Source organism: Mytilus trossulus, chromosome 1 (genome assembly GCF_036588685.1).
Source record: "Mytilus trossulus isolate FHL-02 chromosome 1, PNRI_Mtr1.1.1.hap1, whole genome shotgun sequence".
Lineage (NCBI taxonomy): Eukaryota > Metazoa > Mollusca > Bivalvia > Mytilida > Mytilidae > Mytilus > Mytilus trossulus.
In genome coordinates, this window is record NC_086373.1 from 23726362 (window position 1) to 23747327 (window position 20966).

The 20966-nt window shown below is 31.5% G+C and overlaps 1 protein-coding gene across 6 annotated transcripts in view; it reads right to left on the reverse strand.

Moving 5' to 3' along the window:
* LOC134719289 (protein MON2 homolog) overlaps nt 1-20966 on the reverse strand; it is a 302758-nt gene that overhangs the window by 256024 nt on the left and 25768 nt on the right. For 3 of the 6 annotated variants that reach the window (XM_063582312.1, XM_063582297.1, XM_063582332.1), the window contains 3 exons: nt 19550-19707; nt 12104-12191; nt 9668-9691 (listed from right to left, as the gene is read on the reverse strand). In XM_063582312.1, the coding sequence (XP_063438382.1) occupies nt 9668-9691; nt 12104-12191; nt 19550-19707 (270 nt within the window). The remainder of the gene's footprint in view (nt 1-9667; nt 9692-12103; nt 12192-19549; nt 19708-20966) is intronic. The other 3 variants (XM_063582325.1, XM_063582319.1, XM_063582304.1) reach the window with 1 other exon arrangement.

The following is a 20966-nucleotide window of genomic DNA, read 5'->3' on the forward strand; positions in this document are numbered from 1 at the left end:
ACTTATGATCAATTTCAGATGTCAGATATTTTGGTAAATTGCAGTCCTGAATGTTCCTGTTATAAATTTGAACTCTCATTTCTACTGGAATAAATTAGAACTTTCATTTTACTGCTTTACTTCTATTACAAATCAGAACTTAATTACATTAGCTACTAGCAGAATTTGATATATCCATATTTGTTGAAGAGAATCGAGGACTGAAATAAATTTCTAGTAGGATCTTGAGTCATAATTATTACTAAAATTATACTCAGTTTGAAATTGAGAGATGAAGCACATTCTTCGAAAGCAATGATAATAAATTGCTTCCCTGAGTGCAGCTAGAAATTTCTGCATAGGTCCCATCCTAAACCGTTAGGGCAAAAATGGACACAATATCCGTGCTTGATACAGGATGACATAAATATTTAAGGCTAAATTTGATATTAACTAATAGTAACTTTTAAAAATAAATTGACAGCTAATCAACTCAAGACAATACATAATTTCTTTCATACACAATTTACAAGCAGTGTAAGGAAGGTAATCCAATATACACATTATTGTACTTTAAATGAGTTTGGATTACCTCCCTTACACTCCTTTAAAATTGTTTCAATTGTCCATTAACCAGCAAACCCTTGTTTTTTCCCTTTTTTTTTGCCCCCAAAATGATTTGAACCATAATCCCCAAAAGTCAACCCTAACATTGCCTTTGTGGTTCAAACTCCTCCCTCTGAAAAATCACAGTGCCAGCCGTTTGCTTCTTTACAAACAAAAGATGGAGGTTAATGGAAGAGCTTACACGAACACTTTTACACTTATACTTATCAGGCATAGAAATTACCTTAATTGTCCTATTCAGAATCAAAATAATTGATGCAAGCTATACTTTATTGTAGTTTTAACATGTGTAGGCATGATATTTGTGTTATTTTAGCCCTCACTATCGCTCGGGAAAAAATAATCATGAATATAATGCCTACCCATGTTAAAACTACAATCAATAAAGTATAGCTTGCATCAGTTATTTCTTATTTGAATATTGTTCTGTCAGTAGAGATTTGGTAAATTTACTATTGAGTTTTGATTTGAGTTGAGGTTTATTAAATTTACTATTGAGTATTGAGTAGAGATTTTGGTAAATTTTCCAGTGTTCTGAAAAGAGATTGGTCAAAGGACTTGTGTTCTGCATACCTATTTTGGTGAATTTAACTGTTCTGAGTACTAAGTTTGTCAATTTACGAGTGATCTGAGTAGAGATTTTGCCAATTTACGAGTGATCTGAGTACAGATTTTGTCAATTTACAAGTGGTCATATTAGACAATAGTTAAATTTGAATACTGGTAATGTTTTGAGTAGAGTTATGAGTTATGGTCAATTTATTGTGTTCTCAGTAAACATGTTAATTTACTAGTGTTCTGGTCAAATATAAAGTCCGTTTACTTGAGTTGAGGGTCTGATTACACATTTGGTCAATTTACTTATGTGTACTGACTAGAAATTGGTCAAGTTTTTAGAGTACCGGTAGATATTTGGTCAATTTACTAGTGAGAATTACACTTTCATACAGGTTTAAGCTGAACATTGAATGTACTGAAATATAGAAGCTGAGTATATAAACTACTTTTAACAGACAGAATTTTCAATGCATGTAGGAGGGAAGATATAGAAATACTTTCCTTACTCAACACATATTATATTACCTATTTGTCTAGAAAATCTCATATCTGTTTCCATTTTCAGGAGAATTTAATTGTCAACCAAAATAAACTTTCAGAAAAAAAATCAGAATATAGAAATATATAAAGTTCACCTAATAAAATATCCTACCTTTATTATCCAACATAAAATTAAGAGTTGGTATAAAATTCTGAGAATTATATCAAAGTTGATCTTTACATACCCAGAAAAACACTATAAACAGAATTTCATGACAGTCTTGTCTATAAAAAAAAATCTCACAAAGGTAGGATTTTATCGCAGTCATGTATAAGCATGCCTACTAAACATTTAATATTAGGAACATTATCCAGACCTGCATTTCACAAAAAAATCTTATGACTTAAATTGATTGTTTAAAAGTCATGAACAATTTAGTATACTTATGATCAATTTCAGTTGTCAGATATTTTGGTAAATTGCAGTCCTGAATGTTCCTGTTATAAATTTGAACTCTTATTTCTACTGGAATAAATTAGAACTTTCATTTCTACTGCTTTAATTCTATTACAAATCAGAACTTAATTACATTAGCTACTAGCAGAATTTGATATATCCATATTTGTTGAAGAGAATCGAGGACTGAAATAAATTTCTAGTAGGATCTTGAGTCATAACTATTACTAAAATTATACTCAGTTTGAAATTGAGAGATGAAGCACATTCTTCGAAAGCAATGATAATAAATTGCTTCCCTGAGTGCAGCTAGAAATTTCTGCATAGGTCCCATCCTAAACCGTTAGGGCAAAAATGGACACAATATCCGTGCTTGATACAGGATGACATAAATATTTAAGGCTAAATTTGATATTAACTAATAGTAACTTTTAAAAATAAATTGACAGCTAATCAACTCAAGACAATACATAATTTCTTTCATACACAATTTACAAGCAGTGTAAGGAAGGTAATCCAATATACACATTATTGTACTTTAAATGAGTTTGGATTACCTCCCTTACACTCCTTTAAAATTGTTTCAATTGTCCATTAACCAGCAAACACTTGTTTTTTCCCTTTTTTTTGCCCTCAAAATGATTTGAACCATAATCCCCAAAAGTCAACCCTAACATTGCCTTTGTGGTATGTTATTAGAGAGATTCGTACACTTAAACACAAGTTATTGACTGGAAACTACAAAAATGCTTTATTTGGGCCCCTTTTTTTGGCCCCATCCCCAAAATCAATCCTGACCTTCCTTTAATGGTTATAAACCTTGTGTTTGAATTTCAAGGATTTCTATTTACTTTAACTAAAGTTATTGTCTGGAAACCTACTGTCTTCCAACAATAACGACTACTACAATGAAGACAACAACGTGATACCAAAATACAACCACAATTTTTGCGGTCATATGAAAAGCTTAAAATATGTCATCTCAAAGAAATGGCAATAACTTTCTAAACTTTCTTCTGTTTACACTTACAAAGTTTAAATGAGCCTTTCATTGACATTTAAAATAATAGTAACTATTACATTATTGCCGATCACCTAACTCAACAGTTCAAGTTTGTTATCCTAAGTTTCATACAAATATATACAAAAAATCTAAAATAATGAGTAAAAACATCAGTGAAGTCTACTAGGTCCTTATGGGTTCCTTAATTCTTCTCTAAGGTTAGTATTACAGTATTATATATGTCACTTCAGTATCTCACAAAGATACATGATGTTGTATCTCATGGGATGTAGACATACCAATATCATTTTGATATATAATTCACAATGACATCATAAGTTTGTTGAGTTTGTATGTTAAAGAGCAATCTTATTAATCCTGTGAGATAATAATGAAAACAAAAACCCAACAAATTGCATCCCACTCGGGTATATAAAATGTATATCAGTAAAATATTGAGAATTTCACAGGAAATTGATAGAACAGTTTTTGCCCATTACTTCTGTGTTTCCTGATATCTATCAAACTATCTGGTCTTTTTTTCTAACCAACTTCCATTTGTAACAAAAGGTTTCTCATATTAAACCTATTTTATATTAAAAAAAAAGTAAATAAATCAAACGAGCCTACACCTTCAAGCGGTACAAGTTGGTAGAGTTTAATCAGAATGAACACGGAAGTATGTTGCGGTTGTCTTTTAAAAAACCTTATTAATCCAAAATTTTAGAAGACAACATCCTTGTTATGACAAGGAAAATCCTATCTTACATATACTCAAAAATGCAGATATTAGATGACCTCACAAATAAGAATGGAAAAAAATCATATAACTTAAAATCCATTAAAAAAAAAGAAGATATTTGAAAATTGTAGGAAGACATTTTTTAAACGTAAAATGAGCATTCAAACATTCAAGATTTGTGAGATAGACATTTCATAAAATGGACTTAATACAGTAGTTGTCGTTTGTTTATGTAATATATACGTGTTTCTCGTTTCTCGTTTTGTTTATATAGATTAGACCGTTGGTTTTCCCGTTTGAATGGTTTTACACTAGTAATTTTGGGGCCCTTTATAGCTTGTTGTTCGGTGTGAGCCAAGGCTCCGTGTTGAAGGCCGTACTTTAACCTATAATGGTTTAATTTTTAAATTGTTATTTGGATGGAGAGTTGTCTCATTGGCACTCACACCACATCTTCCTATATCTATTAACTTAACCCTTAATTGGTCACTTAATATAATGTTAGATAAACTTTCTGCTCGAGGTTAAATGTGGAAACCTTGTCTATCCTTGGTCACTTAATTGGCAGGAAAATGTCCAGCTACGACTATCTAATTTCATGACAAAAAAGTCAAATCAATCCAATAGCAAACATTAGGAATGAAGAAATCTTTCAGGATAGCTATACACCTTAATGGTCTTCCTTCAATTGTCTAAACTGCCCCAGGAGAGTAAGAAAGCTGTTATAGCCTTGTCCAGACAACTTGATGATCTCTACCTCAAGGCCTCCAAGATGAATTCTTAAAAACCTTACACATCAACTATGTCAGACGTAACTACAATTATGTTCTTCTTGTCAGAAATATTTTCCTTCACACTGTTTGCTTGAATTGAGCGTAATTGATTTTGAATCTGTCTGTCCCTTTATTTTTCCCATGGTTTCTCTACTTATGTCTTTAATACCAACAGATCCAACCATACAAGACAGATATTTTATGACAGTGTAAATGAAAATACTCTGTGTTCAGGTTAGCATCAATAATTTGTCTATTGGGTGTCTAAACCAAGTTTGCAATAAAAAATGACCCCAGACACTATGTACTATGTCAAACTATATCTTCAAGGTTTGCCCCAGTGACATACTTCACAATTTTAATGTTAAAGATGTTGGCAACACTGTTTCAAAATAACAAGATTTTATATAAAAAAAAGAAGATATGGTATGACTGTCAATGAGACAACTATCTACAAAAGACAAAATGACACAGACATTGACAACTATAGGTCACCGTACAGCCTTCAACAATGAGCAAAGCCCATACCGCATAGTCAGCTATAAAAGGCCCCGATAAGACAATGTAAAACATTTTAAAGTACATAAATAACAAAACTATGATAAATCAAAAAGCATTTTTGTGAGAAAAAAAAACAAAAACATTTATTGTTCAGTAAAATTAGACACAAAAATTGTCTACAAACTTTCTTTTCATCGTTTTTTTTTAAGAGAACATCAATTCATTTACTGTTAGTCCAAAAAAAGGTTGAGAAAAATATTACAAACTGTTTTATAAGTTATTTCAATTCATATAGAAAATCTTACTAATATGGACTAGGTACACTACCATCAGTGATTTTGCTAGCTCTCATCACTTTAGTAATTTACTATCATATAATGGAATCTCATCCAAGTATAACTTAATGTAGAATATGCAGGATGTATTTTAATTTTATTTTTTTTCAATGTGAGCACATTAGAATCATGTGAAAAACAGAACCTTGAGGAAGATTGAACATCATTCTAAGTTTGATACATTGAAGATAATATGTATATAATTAGTACTTTTGTAAATTTTACTATGTCCATGTAATGACAGTGACTTGTAAATAAATGTTACAGAAGCAAGATCATCGCGTCCTGATTCTACAAAACAGAAAGGCTTAATCTACACAAGAAAAGATCTTGTGCACAGTCGAATAATTTTATATATCTACAACACGACATAAGATTTCAAGTGTTACAGACAATAGCACTCCGTCTGATGTGTCAACTTGTTCAACCACTTGTACGATTCCATTTCCTCACCGATAATTACTTTAGTAATGAAATCGTAATGTTGTTTTCATACCTCATTCTTCTCGGTTATAAACAATATATACAAACATAGAACTTTAGTTAATAAAATGGTACTACTTAAAATGGGCAATCCTGTTGGAACTGTCACACAAGAATACCATATGATGGCTTCCTGATTATATAACAACTATTAGAAGATGTAATTAAACATGGGTCAATATTCTACAATTCAAATTTTATTTGTTTATTTACGAACTTTATAGACTTATCAAAACCAAAATATCTGCTATCAATTCAGTATTCAATGTTTTGTTAAATTAAATGTTGAGAAATCTTTTAGTATTCTAGACTTTAATTAAGAATTGAATGTTGATTTTGTACATTCTAAGCCATATGAATGCAAATGATTTAGCACATTCCAAATGAAGAGTAGAAGCCCTACTTGATTAAAATGTGCAATGTTGTTTACTTTGTTATTGCTTTAAACTTACAAAATCTTTTTTTTTACTTTCATTTATAGTCAGAATGTATTGATACAGCATATAAACAAAATAAATAGATTAATTATGATAATTATAAGTAACCATTAGCATTAATACTTTTCCCCCATTGTTTACCATTAATCAAAATGTTTGTGTTTAACTTCAAATGGGTACCAGATTTTACAAGATAGGAAAGTTTGTCACAAAACAATGTGGAACATCTTCTTATATCTATTATATTTTAGCCATTAAAGTTCAGACCAACTGAAAATATAAATGTTATTATATCTTTTCAAATGAAATACAATTTGTTTCATTAGATAATGTTCATTGTTATTCACATCAATGTGAAAATATACAACCTTTTACACTAAAAGTACCATGAACAAATCTAAGAAATTGAATATTATCATGTTTTCATACAAATAGATGCATTACCAAAAATTTAGATTTAAAACCAATAACTAGATAGCTTTTAAAGTTTGACATTTTAGAGTTGTATTAGACATGTTTTTGAAAGTATTATGTAATTTTAAATTTTAACTTCTGATGCAATATTAAACATTAAGTTAATTTAGACTGAGTTATGGGACACATTATTGGAATAAATTGTAAAACTCTGGAACATGTGTATTATCAATTTCCATTAAAAATAATGCATTTTAAGGATTGCTTTGTTTTAAAGAGTATCTAACAAAAGTGTATAAAAGTTAAACAGTTCATTTTAGTCATTAAATTGTCAGCATTTTAAAGAAATCATTCTGAAGGTTGGTAAATTAATTTATATTAGTCTAAAACTGTACCATCAACATGATCAATAACAATAGCATTAATATATCTGCTCTATAAAATTGCTTCCAATCCACAAGAAAACCTTCCTCCTAACCTAATAACCCAACTTTCATCTGCTGCTAACAGAGAATTCTACTTTCCTTTACAATTTCTTAGAAGTTGTCCTTCAAAATAATCATTCTGTGAGACATTTATTAATTTAGCAAGCATTTCATACTAGTTTTACTGTTTTGTACATAAACATTCTAACAATACCAATAGTTCCTATGCCAACTGTCTGTATAGAACCTAAAGGTCTTGGATTTATAAATAAAAAAGAAGATGTGGTATGATTCCCAATGAGACAACTATCCACAAAAAAACAAAATGAAACAGACATGGCTAACAATAGGTCACTGTACGGCCTTAAACAATGAGCAAAGCCCATACCACATAGTCAGCTATAAAAGGCCCAGATAAGACATTATAACCTTCAAACTGTTACCCCCGAGACAAACAAGTTATTTGGGCAGCAGACAGCCATGGGTAACTGGCTCTGAATCCAAAGTGATAATTTGGCTGAAAAAACAAAAATCCTTCTCTTTTAAATATAGTATGTATCTCTAAAATTTTGTACTGTGTATCTCGCTATCCTGTGAAATACCATGTCTTTCTTTAAATTCATACATTTACATATCGATTTTCCTTTAAAAATCCCTAAACCAATTTAACATTCACTGTCACCAGATCTCTGAATAATTATAGAATACAATTAGAGCAAAGCCATACTAATTCTCTATGTAACCAGTTTCAGCGATACAATTATAAACATAGGTTTTCTGTACCTGAAATAATATATAACTCTGTTTGTCTATATTTGTGTGGGACCACACTAAGACAAAATGAGTTTCAACTAGCATAGCATATATATAAGTACTGTGAAATTATTATTACTAATGAAAAATAATTACATGGTTCAGAAATTAACAAATTCTGACATCTATATGTATCTGGAATTTATTTTCACCATTGATAATTCTTCAGTCCTACTCTTGAACAACTTATACAAGGGGCAGTTAATTTCTCTTTGAGCTAAATTAGGGTTAAAATAAGTCTGTTAATAACATTCATTTATTTTAACTTCATACTTTTTTGTCACATGATCTCTCAATTTTAATAACTTACTCTCACAAATACTGCAGATTTTATTTAAATTTTATTACAATAATTCATGAAACTTATTGAGTGATATTTCTGAGAAAAAAAATTCTTGAGAGGCAAAATCTATTATATCTTTCTAAGTTAGGTTCTTGTAGTGGCTAGCACATGTTGACCCTGTTTTCAAAATATAAGTCTTTTTTTATATCCTTATTTAAGTTATCCCCTCCATTAGACATTTGGTACATTTCCCAGTCTGTAATGAAATTTGTTTTAGGTTCTCAGACCATACTGCACAATATGAAAGCACTGATTGGTTGACATTTATTTGGTCATCCAATAAAATAACATTTTATTTCTATATTCCTTAAATAGCTCTCAATAATTCCCTGTTTAAATTGCTATTTTGTGTAAAAAAAATTATTTTAGATTTTTTTGTGATTATTTTTTACCTCATGCTACTTGAGATACAAAATTATGTCAGAAACTAGGGGTGCATATGCCATTGCCAAATTAACATCAACAACATTATAGGCAAAATAGTAATAAAAATAATTTATCAATGGTCTTTCAAACAGGAGGATAATTCTCTGTCACATCTTAATTTTCACTATTTTAAAATATTCAATGGTTCAAATTAAACTCATTGAGCTAAGACAAATCCAACAATAGTTTCACAGTAACTTTAGATTATAAATAGAATTCACATTCACAGGTACAATAGTGCAATTTGGTTGTAAATAAATGTAACAATAGGTGAAGCTGAATATAATGATATGGCTTAACTTGGTAAATTTCAGATAACCAAGGGGCAAGCTCACTACACTGAGCTTAAGTAATTTGTTATCTATCAACTGTCAACTTCTGAGTGAATTTGAGACCAAAATGCCCAATTTGATTTTTTTTTTGTTTAGTATTCAAAGTTAAGCCATAGTAAATTATTCAAGAAAATATCAATTAAGATTAACTGAAAATAGCCAGGAGTAAAAAGCAGTTTCACAACAATGTTTAATAATAAAAAAATAGAATATTAAAATTCTTTCAAAACAAATAAAATTGTGAATTTTTACAACCAATTACACTTAATAGAATATGCACATGTAAAGAAAAGATATATTCCTCAAACAATTGTTTCAATTTCCATTTATATAAAGGGTATAAAGAAGATTTAAGAAAAAAGAACATTCAAACATCAAAGACCAACATCTAAAAATCTTTGAAAAAAATGTCTATGCTAAACAACAGATCAATACCCATAAGGTCACTGAATAACATATTTTTTTTTATCTTTATTCATTTATAATTTATAAATGGAAATTGTTTTGAGGAATGTATATCTCATTAGCTTTAAACCTACTATATCCCAGGCAAAGTAAAATCCCTGAACAGAAAAAGATAAAAGTATTATAATTTAACTAGAGGCTCTAAAGAGCCTGTGTCGCTCACCTTGGTATATGTGAATATTCAACAAAGGACACAGATGGATTCGTGACAAAATTGTGTTTTGGTGATGGTGATGTGCTTGTAGATCTAACTTTACTGAACATTCTTGCTCGTACATATATCACCATCTATAATGATTGGCCCAGTAGTTTCAGTTGAAAGTGTTAGTAAAAATTTACAAATTTTATGAAAATTGTTAAAAATTGACTATCAATTTGTCTGAAATTTTCAGGGCAGATAGATCTTGACATGATAAACAATTTAACCCCATGCCAGTTTTGCTCTTAATGCTTTTGTTTTTGAGTTAAAAGCCAAAAACTGCATTTTACCCCATGTTCTATTTTTAGCCATGGTCGCCATCTTGGTTGGTTTGACGGGTCAACGGACACAATTTTTAAACTAGATACCCCAATGATGATTGTGGCCAAGTTTGGTTAAATTTGGCCCAGTAGTTTCAGAGGAGAAGATTTTTGTAAAAGATTAATCAGATTTACGAAAAATGGTTAAAAATTGACTATAAAGGGCAATAACTCCTAAAGGGGTCATTTGACCATTTCGGTCATGTTGACTTATTTGTAAATCTTATTTTGCTGAACATTATTGCTGTTTACAGTTTATCTCTATCTATAATATTATTCAAGATAATAACCAAAAACAGCAAAATTTCCTTAAAATTACCAATTTAGGGGTAGCAACCCAACAACAGGTTGTTCGATTCATCTAAAATTTTCAGAGCAGATAGATCTTGACCTTATAAACAATTTTACCCCATGTCAGAATTGCTCTAAATGCTTTGGTTTTTGAGTTATAAGCCAAAAACTGCATTTTACCCCTATGTTCTATTTTTAGCCATGGCGGCCATCTTGGTTGGTTGACCGGGTCACCGGACACAATTTTTAAACTAGATACCCCAATGATGATTGTGGCCAAGTTTGGTTTAATTTGGCCCAGTAGTTTCAGAGGAGAAGATTTTTGTAAAAGTTAACGCCGGACGCAGGACGACGACGACGACGGACGACGACGACGGACGCCGGACGCAAAGTGATGAGAAAAGCTCACTTGGCCCTTCGGGCCAGGTGAGCTAAAAATACATAAAAAACTTGAGAAGTTTCTACTCAATTAAACCAATTTAGAAAGAAATAAACAAGACACTAACCAATAAATCAGAATTCTTCATAATTCAAATTTACATCAATAACTTATTTTTGGTTTATCATAACCAAATCACATAATTTCTGCAAAAAAATGCAACTATATATTTCACTTTTTGAACTGTAAAATAAGTGGACTTTTAAATAACATTTGTTTTGTAATTTTCTTCCCGATGATATTATGACAGATAGCGGTAAGATATTTTGTGAGATCATAACTTCTGACATACACAATTACAATAAACGCCAATTAGACCTTACCACTGTCAGTGTCAGGAGGAATAATTGTCATAAGGTTAATCAATATTTATGTTACAAGTTAATTAACAAGAAATTGCACGCTTTAATTATTACACTTTTACCCCATTAACACCAACATATTTATGTTTTCTGTAATTCAAAAATACATCTTTAATTTCTTACAGGGATTGAATTCTATGTACATGACAAATGGCTGAAATTAAATAGTTAAAATACGTATTCCCTTCTTTCTTTTGGGATGTATTATTTGTTCATTCATAGTTTGGTACTGGCATATTTCTATTTTGGGATACAAGATAACTGAAATTGTTATTTTTTCAATTTTGTGGAACATGATCATTTTCAAAAGAATTCAATTAAGATGAAAGTACAAAAAAAACATGTATTACAAATATGGTATATACTGGGTAACCCTCTTGTCATGGCTTTTTTTAAGTGAGCTTCAATTTGGAAATACAAATATAATTTTTGTACTAAACCTCATTTTCATGTGAAGTACATTATAAAATATACCTTTCTGTTTCATTTGTTTTAAGATTTCCATAAAATTAAACTTTTTGAAGAGGTATTTTAGTAAATGAAGCACCAAAATAACATCCTATTTTTCACATTGGCTTATAACTGTAGACTTGTCCACGTAATAACATGGGATTTTCTTATAAAATGAAGAAAGAAAAACCAATAACTATGAATGGATTAAAAGTAAGCAAGACAATTCATGTAAATAGCTATAAATGAGAGGCTATACTAAAAAAAATCCCAGCCCATAGCAAGTTCTTCTTGTAAAAACAATCTATTTTCATTACTATTTATGTATGTCACTTTTATGTAAAATCTAACTATAACACACATCACATTATTGAAAATCTATTTGAAGCAAACACTAATATTTCAACACCATGACCGTCACAACACTAAACAATAACATATATACTTACTCTGTTAGAGAAAGCCAACTCCATGGACTCAGCTGACAATTTACATAGAGCATCTATCAGGTGGTGGAGTGCTACATCATCTAAGTACCTACAAATAAAACATATTTTATATAAGCTACTAATTTAGACATGCTTTTACTTTTCTGTGAATCTATATTCATAAAGAGTCCAAAACAACCTTTTCATTTTCATGTTAAATATTATTATTATTAATGTCTTACTAAATGGTCAAGAAACAAGTCATATTTGTCAAACATAACTGATTCTTAAATACAAATGACAAACATAGTATTTCAGGGGATTTCAGACCAGATCAAAACCCATTATAAAATATATATAGTTTATTAAACTCTATCATATCAATCAATTTTAGACATTAAAGCTTGCACTAGCCTTTGTAAGCTTGCTTTCACAGTAAAATAAAATTGAACTGTGTTGTATAATGATCAAAAGGGACCTTCAAGTTACTGTTTTAATGCCATTGAGAGACACTAATTAACAAGACATGTATATTTGTATTGGAACTGATGAAATTAGACCTCCTGCTAAGAACATGTGATAAACTTCATATCTAACTGATTGACATATGATAATAAATCTGTTTCATCTCAACAGCAAAGAAAATACACATCCTGGGAAAATCCTAAAATAATGACTACTGAGTAATTAAAATCAAATTATGTATAAACATAACTTATATAACATATAAGCACCTATTTATACAAAATTCTCAGAAATGATCCTGAATATGTTTAATTGTCATTTGTTCCATGTTTGCATTGTGTTCTGATTCTTTGTAAATATTTTTTAGGGTAAATTTATTTCTGTTTGATGTGATGCTGTTCTAATCTTATTTTAATTGTCTTTTGTTTATACTGTATCTGTTCTGTGGTAATCTGTTATGTAATAGGGAAATGTGTGTTAACACCTGAGCAAAACATCCAACCTCATATCTTCTTGCAAATTCTTTGACCTGACAATTAAACCATCCTGATCTAACTTTCGGCCCTATATTTTAATTTTGCTAATAAATGTGTCAGTGAACAAAATCCTCAAAGTCACACATAATGAGTTCATATTAATTTCATAGTAATTTAAATAATTTAATTACCCCTGATTTCTTTCAGAACACACCGTTTGAACTCATGATATGTAAAATTAAGGATTTAGTGCTCACATTATTATCAACCTAATTTTTCCTGCTATAACCTATCTTGTAAATGAACTCCTGGGAAATACTGTGTAGCAATGCCATTGGTATCCATGTTTGAATTAAACATAAATCATAATTTAATTACAACTTTTATTTTATATATATACATCACAATTATAATTTGGCCCTTGGGGAAACTACTCAGCTAAAAAATTTAATTTTTTGCTCCATGCCTAAACCAAGAGCCTAGCTATGTGCATACTGAAAAGTAGCAAAGTATAGACCCCTGGCTTGACATCACACCAACCCAATTGGAACGATGGTTCAAAATAAATGCAATGAGGCTATCAGGAAGCCTATGAGGCTATCATTCCTAGAGGCTATCATGCCTATGAGGCTATGAGGAAGCCTATAATGAGACAATGAGGAAGCCTATAAGGAGGCTATGAGGAAGCCTAGTAGTGTTGATGTTGAATTGGTGTTGGAATGAATTTGTATGAAATTTGACAGTTTATCCCCAGAAATTCTTGGGGGATGAGTGAAATTTTTGAAACAACCAGTGATAAAATTTCATAAATGGCCATAACACAGATGGTAACAGCTGAGTGTCCCCAAGGATTTGTGAGGTTAGGGAGGGGGTACCTTCAATAAAGCCATGAAAATAAAAAAAAAAAAAAAAAATAAAAATAATAAATGTTATCGCATAATAATACACAATATCAAAATCAATTGTCAAACAAAAACAATATCATCCAGAATCTCTGTAAAAAACATGCGAATGGAATATTTGAAAATGAGCATGCCCTTAAATTCTACCTAACCTACTTTGAGCTGTTTTAATAGATGCTGGCGTTACCCTAATGTATCTGATGTAACTATCTGAAGTCCAGCGCCCTAATGTTTTTATCAAGTGATCTTCTATTTTTGCCTTACCAGCACTTGTAGCTGCCCCAATTCTAAAACTATGACCATTATAATGACTTGAGTTGAAACCACATATATCCAGTACTTTTTTAATACAAGTGATGAAATATTGTCTCTCCAGAGGTTTCTTATCAATGGTTATGAAAAGTGGATCAGTTTGATTAGTAGGAGAAAATTCTTTCCTTATTTGTATATATTCTAACAAAATTGTGTAAGGGCAGATAAGCTGACCTAATTTATGTAGCTGTATATTTATGCCTTTTCTAAAAGGATCTGTTTTTGATTGTTTTAATTTCAAAACTACTAAGTCTGAGTGAAATACAACATCTTCAATACATAAATTAATATGTGGATCAAACTGTGAGGCCTTTGACACTGTAAACTCGCCACATCTCAAAAATCCATAAAATGCGACAATGCATGCAGTTCTTAACATTAAATCAGTAAACTTGGAACAAAAACCTTTTCTCAAACAATTTACAATTTTTTCCAAAATTTCGAAAGTTATTGGTAATCTTATGTGATTTTTTGGTTTTTGCAGTCTTTTTACAGAATTTAAAACATAATCAAGTCTGATTAAAGGTGTATTATGAGCAGATTGTAAGGGATCATTTTGATTACCCTGTACATATTTATACCTAATTCCACATAAATATAGTTTAATGGTAGAGTATTGTAAACTCAGAATTTTAGAGCAGTGGGCTATGAAATAAATTAAAATATCCTCAGAAATAGGAGGTAAATTAGAAAATTGAAAACCATTCAATAACATAAAAGTCTCAAATTTTCTGAACCCAGTATCATACACAGTTCTTGTAGTATTAGCAATAGCACTGTTCCAAAGTTCATTCACTGCTTGATTTAGGACCACATTACATCTGAGCTGCTTGGGCACTTCATTGGATGTTGTGCTGCACTGGGAGCTAGTTTGCGGAATCTGTCTATCTGTAAACGAGATAGAGCATCACTTATATCATTCTGATATCCTGGAACATGTTTGGCACTAAAATGAAAGTTGAATTTACAAGCACACCATGTAAGTTTCCTCATTAATTTCATTATTTGTAAACACTCTGAACGGCCCTTTTTTACTATAGCCACTGTAGCTTCATTGTCACACCAGAAAAGAATGCGTTTTGTTGTCCACTGTGAGCCCCACAGTATTGCGGATACATGTACTACAATGGGGTATAATTCAAGAAAAGCCATTGAAAATGTTTTGTCAGGATAAGCAATGTTTGATGGCCATGATGAATAAAACCATTCTCCCTTGAAATATCCACCAAATCCTTTTGTTGATGAGGCATCAGTAAAAAGTTCCATATCATAACTTGAGTAAAATTGTCTACTGTAAAACATGTTCACACCATTCCAGCTGCTCAGAAAAAGTAACCAAAATTCTAGGTCAACACGGCATTCCTTATCTAATTTAACATAATGATGCAAATCATTGACAGTAGTGGACAGCCCTATGAGGTATGAAACAAAGGATCTACCAGGTAAAATGACACGTGAAGCAAAGTTTAAGTGACCCAAAAGCTGCAACAATTCCCTTTTTGTACAAGATTTTTTCCTGTATAATTTTTTGATGAATTCACAAATGCGATCAACTTTATTAAGAGGTAGTCGAGCTTCCATTTTTTCAGAATCTAGAATAATACCCAAATATTCTAAACATTTTACAGGACCTATTGTCTTATGTTTTGCTATAGGAATGTTCAGTTTTTTGAAAATCATCATCATTATAGCCATAGTCCTCTCACCATCAGCATCTGGTGGATCTATGGTTAGGAAATCATCCAATAAATGCAAAATGCTATTAACTTTGTAATTGTTTTCTGCAATATGACACAAAGCTTGGGATAAATGGTCAAAAATTTTGGGGCTTGAACGACATCCAAAAGTTAAACGGACATAAAAATAATACATTTTTTCCCATTTTATGCAGAAAAGAGGCCACTGACTTGGTACAATTGGACAATTTTTGAACGCGTCAGATATGTCGAACTTGCAAAGCCAGGAATTTCTTCCAAATTTCAAAATAACATCAATAGCGTCATCTATTCTAACATAAGACATTGAGCAATCCTGTTTGTCAATAAGATCATTAATACTTAGATGTTTATCATCATTATGTGGTGAAGATAAGTCCAATATTAAACGCTTTTTACCAGAATATTTCCCTTCTGCAATACCAATTGGGCTTACCCTATATTTTTGAAAAGGGGGATCCTTAAAAGGCCCATACAAGAAACCTTTAAAAACTTCTTTCTCTATCAAATCAGAAACCACATCTGGTTGTGTCCTAGCAGATAAACTATTCCTACATTCTTTTGTAGGTAAATCTGTTGTAGATACCATAGTATCAAATCCTATCTCTAAGCCATTGCATAAATAGTTAACAAATTTTTTGTCAGGATGAGAAATTAATTCTTTTGCAAGTTTAATAACATAATTGGAGTAGTAGCCAGATATGGGAAATCATGTAGTCATTGACCTTGCTTATTTGTTGTTATTTTCTCAAACTTTTGTGAAGAGTTTACTGTATGTGGCTTAGATTGTACTTCAGTCCTACCTTGAGAGGGGAAAACTTTTTGACAAGATAATAGGGTATGACCAGCGACTTTACATCTGCTACAGATATGTGAAAAATGACAAAAACTCCTAGTACAACCCCTACTGGTATTAAAATTATTGCAAACCTCCCGCCCAGAATGATAAATTTTCTTTCTACCTAACTTATCAGTAGTGTCTACCTGCCTTGATACTTTATCTGGGTAGTCTTGATATGTCATGGAGGTTTGCATAGGACAAAAAGCAGTAGTGTGATCAACCAAATTACAAATTTTGCAAACATTTACATTCCCACCAGCAACTATTAATGAAAGAAGATCCCTATCTCTTTTGCTCCAGTCAACCTTAATCCTTCTCTCCCTTAAAAGAGCTGCTGATTTTGCAGAAAACAATTTATGGTAATCATAAAATCTGTCACCATAAAAATTACTAATATCTATAATCTCATCTTCATAAGCATCTAGCTCTGCTCTACGGTCAGGGTAAACGGATGACATGACCCTCTTAAACTTGCCAAATGCCTTAATGAATTCTTGAATTGTGAGTTTTCTATTAAGACGGGGATCTGGCTTCCCAGAAATATTTAACTCTAACCCATTAGCTGCAACAGAGTGAATTTGGGGAGTTTCATAGTTTGGGATAAGAAGAGATGCCAAATTAACATCCTTACCGTCAATGATTTGCTTTTGAATAGAAGGAGATATAATGTCCACATTAGAATATTCATCCGAACGCACTCCACATGAAACATTTCCAACTTGTGGTCCTGAGATGAAAGATGCATGCTCTTGTGTATTTCCATTTAAAACGGTATTATTTCCTCTGTTAGACGTTTCACTCCTATTCCCAATCCCTGCATGGTTGTACCACTGTTGAAGGTTGAATTCGCGATCTCTACCTGTGTCATGAGTACAATTGTCTCTGTAAATTAGCTGTTTGAAGGTCTCTTGAAGTCCTTCAAAACACTGAGCTATGTTCCTGTCTGTTCCACCATTCTCATTTTCACCATTTGTAACACTGCTTCTGTGTTGAGGCACTGATTCTGCTAAGTTAATTGGAAGAGTGCTCTCTGGTGAGGAATCTGCGTTAATCTCATCACTAATGGTGTCTGTCTGTTGTGTCTCTAAAGATGTTACTCCATCAAAACAATTCTCTAAATAAAGTTGTTTTAACACTTGTTTTGACATACCAGAAGGTGTTCTTATTCCCTTTTTGTTAAGTTCTTCTTTTAGTTTGTTTATTGTCCAGTTAGAAGGGTTATTAGAATCCCATTGGGTCTCATACGGAGAACTCCTAGTTTTCCTTCGAACACCTTTTCCTCTGCCAGACATTTTGTTGTCAGTTATTCCAAAATAATGTTTTATTTTTTCAGGTTATATAGTTTGAATTATATTTAGTTGTTTAAAAACTGTAATATAGCTTTTGTAAAGTAATCCAAACACTGAAAGTTCAAGTTTTTAGCTAAAACACTATTAGCACTATTAGCTAAGATTATTCTATAACTACTTAATCTGCATTTAGATAAATGAATACTCAAGGCAGCATACACAGGTTTTTAATACACAACTTGTTAATGGGATACTCCTTAGTGGGAGGAGTTAAAACTGCACCCAGATTAATGTATCAAGAAACAAAGGACAAAGGAAGCCAAATGCCACAAGTGGTCACTAATTAACAAGACATGTATATTTGTATTGGAACTGATGAAATTAGACCTCCTGCTAAGAACATGTGATAAACTTCATATCTAACTGATTGACATATGATAATAAATCTGTTTCATCTCAACAGCAAAGAAAATACACATCCTGGGAAAATCCTAAAATAATGACTACTGAGTAATTAAAATCAAATTATGTATAAACATAACTTATATAACATATAAGCACCTATTGAGAGACACTGTCTTATTGTGTGAAAAAAATATGGATGCTTAATCTAACCATAGGCGGATCCAGGGGGCCCTGGGGGGCCCGGGTCCCCCTTTCATGGGAAAAATTTGGTTGAGGGAATCGCTGAAGCATGACTGGAGCGGGCCCCCCTTATGTCAGTCAGCAGCCCCCCCCCCCCTTATAAAAAGTTCTGGACCCGCCACTGCTAACTGTATCTCATCTTTGATTTGATGGAACTTGTATTTTAAAATATATAAATTAGTTTTCAAAGTTAAAATAAAGTTCAGTTAAAAGCAAAGCAAAGCAAGCATTTTTTTCTCTCAAAAAGTGATATTCGAGTAATTTCTTATTTCTTATACTAGCTTTAACTGTAAGTTTCACAACTAATTCACTATTTGCAATTCTGTACATTTTTTTCCATCAAGATATTTTGAAATTTTGATTGTAAAGTACCGTAGATACTCGCTTATAAGTCGATCCGACTATAAGTCGGATGCCCTTTTTAGCTCCAAATTCTGAGGATTTAGTCTTGACCCTCGTATAAGTCGGACGAAATTGGGACATTTTTTTTGCAGCTGACAGTTACTGAACGCCGGTAAAACCAATGCAAATACAGGAATACTATTCATTTCCAGCATGAATGTTTGTTTGATTTGAATTAAGTTGATTTTGATAATTTATATAGCTTTTAATAATAAAGATGTATTTATTCCTGTTGTTTTGATCACTGATTGGTAGTCAGACCAAAGAGAGGCACATATTTGTGGTCAGCAGCAGATCTTTGAACCCCTCTACACATCTGTATTTTCAGCATCAGATTGCAGTCTCATCAAAGCCTACTGAAGACCTTTTATATACCAAGTATTGACAACGTTTAATCATGACATAACATGTATAACTTACTGTGAACTTTCAAAGAGTCTAGACAACATGGCTGACAGTACAGGAAGGTCAGCCATGACAGCTGTTGTTATAACTGCATTGCTACTTTCTGTAGTGTTCTGACTAGATTTCAAAGTTCCACCAGAAGATGGTTTCAATCCTAATATCCATACTAAATGCTGGAAAGAGAAAAATATTCAATTATACTAGCATACATCTTAATCAAAATGTTGATGGGTGCTTTTCTGAATACACAAATCTGTTTTCAGCAAGGTTTTAAATGCAAACAATACTTAGAGAATAAGGAAAGTTTGTCTTCTTTTATTGAACTGTATAACTGCTGAGTGTTTAATGATCTGATTTTTAAAAGTATTTCTTGTCTAAATTACTTTTCAAATCTATCTAGAAAGTAGAAAATTTGTAAGGGTTCCGCGGAACCCAGTGTCTCGCCTATTATTGCAGTAAATCGCAGGCTCAACAACAATGAGGAAAAACATCAATAAAAATATTCCTCTTGTTACTATTTTATGATTGTAAGAAAATCTAAGTCCATTTAAAAGTAAATTACAGAAAAAACGGAGTAATCTTTTTACAAACTTTACTTCTGGATACAATCTTATGATCATAAATAAGCTTCTGTCCAAGTTTGGTACAAACCCAGGATAGTTTAAAAAAGTTATTAAAATTCTAAAAACTTTAACCACAGAGTGAATGTAATGGTTCCCCGCAGAAAAACTAAGTCCATTTAAAAGTAAAATATGGAAAAAATGGATTTATTTATTTACAAACTTTACTTCTGGATACTATCTTATGATCATAAACAAGCTTCTGTGCAAGTTTGGTACAAACCCAGGATAGTTTAAGAAAGTTATTAAAATTCTAAAAACTTTATTCACAGAGTGAATGTTTTGTTTCCCCGCAGAAAAAACTAAGTCCATTTATAGTAAAATACGGAAAAAATTGAATTTTATTTTTACAAAAATTACTTCTGGATATTATCTTATGATCATAAACAAGCTTCTGTCCAAGTTTGGTACAAATCCAGGATAGTTTAAGAAAGTTATTAAAATTCTAAAAACTTTAACCACAGAGTGAATGTTTTGTTTCCCCACAGAAAAAACTTAAGTCCATTTATAGTAAAATACGGAAAAAATGGAATTTAATTTTTTTTAAATTTACTTCTAGATACTATCTTATGATCATAAACAAGCTTCAGTCAAAGTTTGGTAGAAATCCAGTATAGTTTAAGAAAGTTATTAAAATTTCAAAAACTTTAACCACAGAGTGAATATTTGTTGACGCCGCCGACGACGACGGAATGTAGGATCGCTTAGTCTCGCTTTTTCGACTTAAGTCGAAGGCTCGACAAAAATGGATATGCTAATTAAGCAATTACTTTGATTTTATTATGTGGTGTTTTAACGCCACTATTAAGCAC